Source organism: Trachymyrmex cornetzi, unplaced genomic scaffold, assembly GCF_001594075.2.
Source record: "Trachymyrmex cornetzi isolate Tcor2-1 unplaced genomic scaffold, Tcor1.1 scaffold223, whole genome shotgun sequence".
Classification (NCBI taxonomy): Eukaryota; Metazoa; Arthropoda; class Insecta; order Hymenoptera; family Formicidae; genus Trachymyrmex; species Trachymyrmex cornetzi.
In genome coordinates, this window is record NW_017296881.1 from 4,515,543 (window position 1) to 4,524,127 (window position 8,585).

The following is an 8,585-nucleotide window of genomic DNA, read 5'->3' on the forward strand; positions in this document are numbered from 1 at the left end:
GTTTTAAGGCTGCTTTCAGGGACAGTAAATATATCTGAGAAATCCTAAATAGTTCGGTCTAGAAATATGTAGCGTTACTCTTTTATCGTACGCAAGTTTTTCAACGGAGGAGAAAGTATAAATTATATAAACAGTAGAGAGCTTCACATTATAAAATTTTATATATATATATGTATATATATATATAGAGAGAGAGAGAGAAAGAGAATATATATAGAAAAAAATTAAATTTTTTAAATTAAATTCTTTATATTTAAATACTTTTATAATACCTTTTTAAAGATATATTTTTTGGTACATAAAAAAAGCTTTTTTAATTTGTTGTATTATAAAATAGAAAAACAACATTTGTACTTTTATGTATTTTCTTCTTTCTTTTTTGTAACATGTCGAAAACGTAGATAAATTATCTCGTTTATTCTCTCGCGTTTTCTTCTTCGTCCTGTACAGTTTTGTATTGCAATTTCCACTTCTTTATAGGACAATCATATATCTGCAATTCATATATTTGTTATTCATAAATATATAATATTACATGTGCGATTGTATTTTGTTTATAATAGAACAGAAAAAAATTCTATTAAATATTAAAATTTCTCTAAACTTTAATTTAAAAAATTTTAAAATAAAATAAAAATGATAAACCATAAGAACTTTTTAAATAATGCTTGTATGTAATATTAATAAAGATATATATTTAATCAGATATATATTTGATCAACATATATGTTGATCATTTTATTATCTTTACTATTAAATAAATTACATTTTTTTGTACTTACATCTGCTACAAATTGCAAAGCGGAACGATAAGTAAGCTCATTTTTCGCACGAGAGCCCCACGTAAACTCAAAATCCATTGGATCATTCTTATTTTTTATTACTTTTTCAAGATATCTCTGATTTACAAAATCCTATATGTGAATAAATACCATTTAAAAATGAACTACAATGATTACGTAAATTGCAATAGTTGGTATTGATTTTTACCACTGTCACTAATTGTTTGATGTCGCCAAAGTATTCATGTTGAAAATTATCATCAGTTATAATACCTAGATTTTGAAGAAAATCCCACAGTATTTCTGTAAAAATATTTCACTTATTTTCAACATTAGCTTATTAAATAGTTTCTCATAAAAATTTAATATACTATTTACATCACAAATCAATATATCAGGTATGTATTAGACAACATATAAATTATCAAAAAGCAAAAATTACCTTCTTTGCATGATTCACCATACATAAAAATATGAACAAGTACAAGATACAACAGCACCAGCTTATGATTATCGTTGAAGGTGAGATGTGGAAGATCATTTTCTATTTCATTCACCAATATATACTTATTACCTTCAATTTCTACTAAACTGTATCCAAATACCTTTTAAATACCATAATTTATGTGAAATTTTTTATCTTATAAATACAATTTTTAAAATGGTTTGCTTTGTAAGAGCAATTAAGTAATTACATTATCATTCAAAAAATAGTTAGTATTCATAAAGTAAACAAACATACCTGAGACAGTTGTATATTTACACTCTCTATAATAGAACGAAATACTTTGCTATTTCCATCTAGTATATGTTTAATAATGTGTGATTTCTGTATAGGTAGCTTGTTGCGATCTGCCATGAAAAGGTATCTTATTATACTACTGATTAGTTGCATTTCTTTTTGTGTCTCCATATCCTGCGAACTCATAATCTGTGAATCCTTGATGGTTGAACTTCTAGTACGTCGCGATGATACACTGGCCTGGCTGGCTTGGCTACTCGGGCCAGGATAGTCTTGGGATAAAAACATATCTTCGCTACTCTCTCTCATGTTGCGACTGCTCTGGGATCCTCTTTTTCTACCTAATAAACACATATCAATCCTTATTCATTGTACAGAATATTAGGTTATGATAACTAATGCTACTCCGCAATTAATAAATAGAAGACATTATTTTGTACACGTAGATATACATTTTTCTCTGAACTTCCTTCTGTCTCTTTTCTTAGATATAGAATTTTGAACGTGAATAGTTTCATTAAAAAATAGAAAATAATACACTATATTCTTACTCATTCTGAACAGATCACACGAATATCACTTTAGAAGTAAGCTTTTACGTGCTTTGTGATAGCTTAAGAGAGATCTATTGTTCTCAAAATACTAAATATAAGCTAAAAATGCGCAATCGTGGATTCCAAGCCGCTTTATCTCGAAATATTTCGAATAAATATCCCCTCTAAAAAACAGTCAAGTATCAACCGTCGAGTTTGCACCAGTTTGCACGATTTGAAGCAGATGGAATCTGTTTAGTGGCGCCTCCATGTATACAAAACGTTGAATTATGTAGCCACGGATAATTTCCGCGGTGGGTAACATATCCATGGTTTTCGATTTGTTCTGTATTGCGTACATTGTTTGGTTTTATTCCGTTCTATACATATATATACATCTGAAACAATATTATAAAAATAATAACTTGCAAAAGAAGGCTAGCAAAATCACAGTAAAATCTAGAAAATCTTTGGAGTATAACAGTTTTATGCAAAAAACTATAACACATATTGTATTTCTTTATATGTATATGTATATAATATATATAATACGATATTAATAAAGAAGATAGTGTGCGACAAAATAACGAGTTTTAATGTAAATATGTAATGTAAATACTAATATTAAGCTATTAGTAAATTTTAATAAATATAGCAAATTTTAATTTTAATATTGAATTGCACATAGATTTTTGAAAAATTATATTTTACTTATTTCTGGTGCATACATACTTTAACATATTATATATATTATTGCTGTAAACTGTTATCTGATTTTTATAAAAAATACGTACAATTTTAATTCTTATTTTGCGTTTCTCAAAAATAATAGATTACAATTCGAAATCGTCCAGTAATCTCAATTTAATTTATATCCGAAACTGTTGTTGTCGCATTTTAATTATTACTTCGAAAATCATAATTCGTCTCTGAATATGATGTATCAATTTGCATATTACTCTGTATTCCAACATGCTCTGTATATGAATAAAAAAAGCGAATAATTCTCGAAAATTGAAAGTCGCGTATAGCTTGAATTTAATTAAATATATCAAATATATGTTTTAACATCTTATTATCATTAATTAATCATAAAATTCATAAAATATGAGCAATTTTGAAGAAGCAACAAGACAGTTATCAACTATTCCGCCGAATTTCGTACCATACATGGAAAAACACAGATTATATGAATTCTTTTATGTAATTAAATTAGGTCATCTTACTCCGCTTAAATATTTTTTATCGATTTGATTATTTGTTATATTACACATTGTGTTGCATTTTGTATGTATTTTAGATTATATTAGAATGTATTTCATTCTGTTAAATTATATTATTTATTGCATTGTATTATAATATAAAAAAAATTCATAGGAATTAGTGACGCAATTACTGATCCAGCAGCCAGATGACCCAATAGTATTTATAAAACAAAGTGTCCAGCACATTGTACGAAAACGAGATATTTCTAGAGTTATCCTTATAGCTCCTCCGAGTTTCGGTAATACGTTATAGGCAACATTAATAACTAATTGTAAGGATATGTTCTTAAATATAACATGAAAGTCTGCATTAAGAGAAAAATTTATGATATTTGTATGGCTATAATTACATTTTATAATTATAGTTAGAAAGCAGTAATACTAATCATAATTATGATAATATGTAATTATAGTTACAAACATCAAAAAATTTTCTTTTAATATATCTTCATTATTTTCTATATCTTCGGGTATTTGGTAATAATTACATTTATAAAATGCAATATAAACCAAGATTTTTATTTTAAGATTTTCAATATTTGTATCTACCTATTATTTCTAAAATGAATAAAACAGATTTTCTTCTCTGTTGGTACAGATAAAGTGACTCTTGCAAAAATTCTTCAAAAGGAAACAGGGATTTGTCCTGTTTCCTTAGAAGATCTTTGTGCTTCATCTCCTATTGAAGTATGATATTACCAAGTTATTTATTTCTCATAAGATATTTCAGACTAAAAAGTTGCATGAATTCCTTATTTTTGGTTGTACACCAAACGTTTGTTATACATAAATACGTGTATTTTAGAACATGTGCCGTTGTTATGATGCTAATGAGATAGCAGACAGAATGAAGAAAATGTTAATGTCAGGAATATTTCATGAATCTGGATGGATATTAGTTGGTAATTTTGCTTACGTAAATTTGATTATTGCGTTTAATAAAGTGAACCTTGGATTATTATGGAAAACTGCAACATTATTGCAATATAAGTATTATAATTAATATTACAAGGAAAGGGTAACTAATTTTTTTTCCTCTTTTGCGTAAATAAACAATCTGCTGTACAGATATACCGAGGAATAAAAAGGAAGCACGCGCAATGCAGTATGTCGGCATAATACCAACACACGTGATACAAATTATATCATCCAGTGTAGAAGACAAGATTCGAGAAAAAAGTATACTTACTGGATGAACAATATTATTATATATAATCTTTCCTTTTAAGTCCATTCATATCCATCTCCATCTTTGCAAAACACGTTCATTCTGTAAACATAAATTATAACATTCATATTTTTTCCATATTTTATATATTAACATAATTATAAAACATAAAAAAATATATTAAAATATACAAAGGTCAAAGAAAAATTAAGTTATAAGAAATCTATTTTAATTTTCAGATATTGAAAGAGTAACATATTAATCTTTATGATATAGAATTTTAATTCCATCTAATTCATTTTTTTCTAAATGTTTATTTGTAGAAGATATAAGACAATGCGATTATAAGAGAAATCTTCGAGGTCTACGTGACGCTTATGCTAATCTTTTAAATGTTAGTTATCAATCTTTGACTTTATATTTGTTTATAAAAATATAATAATTATTAAATTAATACATATGTTATTCACACACACACACACATACACACACACACACATATTAATATTCTACATAATATATTTTAGCAAAATAAATTTTTATTCTACAATTACTATAAATACTCGTTGATTGATTCTGTGTTAAATGTTGTTAACTTGTTACAAAATCATGAAAAAAATTCTCTTTAGGAGGTTGAAGCTGGTATTAAAACGATTCAAGAGCTGGGCAAAGATTGCGCGACAATAATGAAAATTAGAAAACACTATGGAGCCCCATCACTCTTTCGCATTGTTCTTATAGGTCCTCGAGGATCAGGTCATCGTTCTTTGGCAAAACATGTATCTGAGAGTTTTAATCTCGTTCATGGTATAATATATATATATGTAATTACTTATAGCGTTTTCTGTTGGCTGCACTATCGCCCACTAGTGCAAAACTCAGACAGTGTACCGTGTTTCCATGGGTGGTGGCAAGCAAACTCATTCGGTGTACCGTGTTTCCGTGGCTACGGTGTAGTGCAAATTTTATGCATGAAGTGGGATTTTGCTACACCGTCTCAAAGGGACGGTGTAGAATTAGTGTGACATTTAAAATTTGAAAATGGAAGTCAAGCGGAAACAGGGTTTTAGCGCAATAATGATGTAGTATACACCATATGGTGTGCACCACTCTAGTGTAATGTAGCTGAGTGTAGCGCTTGCACGCAACTGGTGAGGTGTGAGAATGCACCCAGTGTATCCCAAGAGAAAACGCTATTAGTAATATCTTAATACTTTTTCTAAAAATTATACATATATTTTATTAAAAAGATTTATTACTCATCTCTAATATTATATTTTGCAATAATTTTTGTCAATATATTAACCTTTAGTTAGACAAGTTTGTTCTTAATAATAATAATATTTCAAATAAAAATATATTATATACTTTTACAGTTGATTTTAATAATATCTTGGAAGAAGCATGTTTGCGAGAGACGGCTTTAGGTGAAATGCTGCGAATGTGCGATCACAGATGCGCACAGAAAATAAAATCAGATGCGCAAGTACAAATTATTGAGGTGTTGATTATAGTTCGCTAAGAAACATTAAATTGATTTGGCATCGTATTTGCATTGTCATTATTTCCAGCGATATGTACTCGGGTCTGAGTGTCTCAAGAGAGGATGGATTTTGACAAGTTATCCTAAAACTGTAGAGGAGTTCAAGCTCCTAGATATGATATCTACACCACCCAATAGGTAAATCTTATAAGAAATAATTCCAGAAATCCCATAATAATTACGATTTTCGAAATTATGTTCAGAGTCATCGTCCTCAAAATAGACGTACAAACGTGCAGAGAAAGACTCTTAAATCGTGAATGCAACTTTACCACTGAAAGCGAGCATGAGTTCTCATCGTGCGAATCTTCGGTAACAGATCCTGACTATAAATTAGATGTTCATTCCAATAATTATGAAGACATCATCGAACAATATGTAACTACCGTATTATGTCTTAAAAAATTTTCTTATTCAAAGTTTAAATAAGTACTTTATTTTATTATTTATAGTTGGAGAAACGTAAATGATAAAAATGATAAATTACAAATATTTTCTGTTAACAATTAAACTGCATTTTTAATTTTATTTATTTTTTAGATATTAAATTATATTTATATATCTTACTCGATTTATTATTATAATTATTTTTGCTGTTACTCGCAAAATGTAGCTTCAGGAATACGAAGAAAATATAGATACCATATTGCAATACGCGGGAGAAACTGCGTCCGTAATAAATGCGACAGGTGAAAAAAAGTGCGTGAAGGATAGACTGGAAGCATGTCTGATGCGTCCAGCACCGTCTGCGAAACCCAGAATTCCCTATCCACCTCCTACAATCGATCCAATGGACATAGAATTTGATCCTGACGACGAACCCGACCTAAGCATCTTCGATGACATACGAGCGCCAGAGCCTAAATATTCTTTCATTTAATGACCTTCAAATCATTCTTATGTGCAAACATAAACAACAAATAATATTTCAGTTTATGATGTATAAAACACAGTTCAATTCTCCAATCGTTATGTAATTTTTTTCAATTTTATTTTCTCTCTATATTCGTTGTAATCAAATTTGAAAATGGTCCATTTTCTTCGCATTGAAACCTTACTTAGAATTCAATATTCCATACCTTTTTTCATTATATATATATTCTAAACCACACTTTAATTATTTCTCCTCAAGAGAGACGTGTTTAAATTAATCAAAGATCGGTAAACTAAATTTTAATAAAAAAAAAAATGAAAGAGTTATATTATATGGATAATATAAATCTCTTTACGCGATAAAGATAGAAAATCGGAGGCGCTCCTGGAAAATCATGCGATCCTGGTATGCGAAGCATCTCATCTTCGCGACGTCACGAAGCGGAACATAGTGCATAAACGATTATGACGATGTAACACTACGTAACAATGGAAGCGATGACGTAACACGATCTGAGCTTCTGCATTGTGAATATCAGGAGCGGAGATAAATTGAAATTTCTTCCAATAAAATAAAAATTTAAATTAAAGAATCGAATATTTTTGTAGGTTAATCATTTAATTAAATTCGTAAAGAATACATTAAAATAAAATAATGATCCACATCAAAATTTGATTAATTTTTCGTAAATGTTATTACTAATTTTATCAATTTTATAACGTTACAGAATCCGATAGCTTTAAATATTTAAATATCTTAGTTTCTTTGGACAAAAAAATGTAGTCGATGTGTGAAGAAATTCAATCTACAAAATTAATGTTATTTATTAAATTTAAATAGAAATAATTAAATGTAGCACGATTAAAATTAAGTAGTATTTCTTCCGTTTAAAAACAGGTTAAACTCTTGTAAAAATTTAATACTAGTATTGGCCAATTAATCTTATTTTGAGTACTAAAAGTATTATTAAAAGTACTTTTAATAATACTAAAAATAATTGATTAATTGGTCAGTATTAGTATTAAATTTCTATAAGAGAAGAGCACAGTTAGTCTGATATAATGTTTTCGTGTTACCAATTTAAAATCTAAATTTTTAATAACGTTTCAAAATGCTATATTATTTAATCCAGCCCTGATACATAAAGATGACGTAGATGGTGCGTCAGCCTTCTCAGGCAAAGTTCGATTCACGGCTATCATCTCCAAGCGAAAGTCAAAAGCTATCTTTCACATATCTATTCTTTTATTATATCTGAAGATTCCGAAATATGTTAAATTTAATTTTAATGTATAATTTATTTATACATTAAATTAATTTTCTTACTTATAATAAATATTTTTATTTTTTTTCTAAAAAAGCTTTGTTCAATATTTATTTAAAAATTAAGTAATATTACACAGTTATAATTTGTTCTAAACAATTAGAAATTATTTATGATCTTATTTAAAAACAGATATATATATATATTAATACAAATCTAAATATTAAAAGATATGTTATAATTATTTGTCCCAATATCATATTACACAATTAATAAAGATAATATGTAAATTATTATCTTTATTAATTCTATAAAATAAATATTTTTTAAATAGAACGTAATTGTATATGATATTTAGATATACAAATAATTATAATATACTTATCTTTTAATATTTAAATTTGTATATATATA

At 27.5% G+C, this 8,585-nt stretch overlaps 2 protein-coding genes across 3 annotated transcripts; one reads left to right on the plus strand and one right to left on the minus strand.

Moving 5' to 3' along the window:
* Positions 1-349: 349 nt before the first annotated feature.
* On the minus strand, positions 350-2,237 carry LOC108760393 (non-structural maintenance of chromosomes element 3 homolog). Its single transcript, XM_018506330.1, has 6 exons — positions 2,076-2,237; positions 1,525-1,865; positions 1,225-1,387; positions 991-1,085; positions 783-914; positions 350-493 (listed from the first exon to the last, which is right to left on the minus strand). Exons 1-6 carry the CDS (start codon positions 2,077-2,079, stop codon positions 416-418), a joined length of 813 nt encoding a protein of 270 aa, XP_018361832.1. The 5' UTR covers positions 2,080-2,237; the 3' UTR covers positions 350-415.
* Positions 2,238-3,108: 871 nt separating this feature from the next.
* Positions 3,109-6,978, plus strand: LOC108760331 (adenylate kinase 8). 2 transcript variants are annotated; one of them, XM_018506214.1, is made up of 11 exons: positions 3,109-3,260; positions 3,435-3,561; positions 3,921-4,009; positions 4,128-4,224; positions 4,391-4,501; positions 4,814-4,884; positions 5,120-5,297; positions 5,867-5,991; positions 6,062-6,171; positions 6,237-6,411; positions 6,647-6,978. In XM_018506214.1, exons 1-11 carry the CDS (start codon positions 3,165-3,167, stop codon positions 6,911-6,913), a joined length of 1,446 nt encoding a protein of 481 aa, XP_018361716.1. In that variant the 5' UTR covers positions 3,109-3,164; the 3' UTR covers positions 6,914-6,978. The 2 variants fall into 2 exon arrangements, with proteins under 2 accessions (XP_018361716.1, XP_018361717.1); XM_018506215.1 differs by having other exon boundaries at positions 6,653-6,978.
* The last annotated feature ends 1,607 nt before the right edge of the window (positions 6,979-8,585 follow it).

What these genes read in the sequence shown, in the direction of transcription:
- LOC108760393 (XM_018506330.1), bottom strand. An exon ending in TCAAACAATTAGTGACAGTG is followed by an intron (nt 915 to 990) that starts GTAAAAATCAAT and finishes ATTCACATATAG; the next exon opens with GATTTTGTAAATCAGAGATA. An exon ending in CTTTGCAATTTGTAGCAGAT is followed by an intron (nt 494 to 782) that starts GTAAGTACAAAA and finishes TATGAATTGCAG; the next exon opens with ATATATGATTGTCCTATAAA.
- LOC108760331 (XM_018506214.1), top strand. Translation starts at nt 3,165, where the DNA reads ATGAGCAATTTTGAAGAAGCAACAAGACAGTTATCAACTATTCCGCCG. An exon ending in AGACAAGATTCGAGAAAAAA is followed by an intron (nt 4,502 to 4,813) that starts GTATACTTACTG and finishes GTTTATTTGTAG; the next exon opens with AAGATATAAGACAATGCGAT. An exon ending in AAGACATCATCGAACAATAT is followed by an intron (nt 6,412 to 6,646) that starts GTAACTACCGTA and finishes CGCAAAATGTAG; the next exon opens with CTTCAGGAATACGAAGAAAA.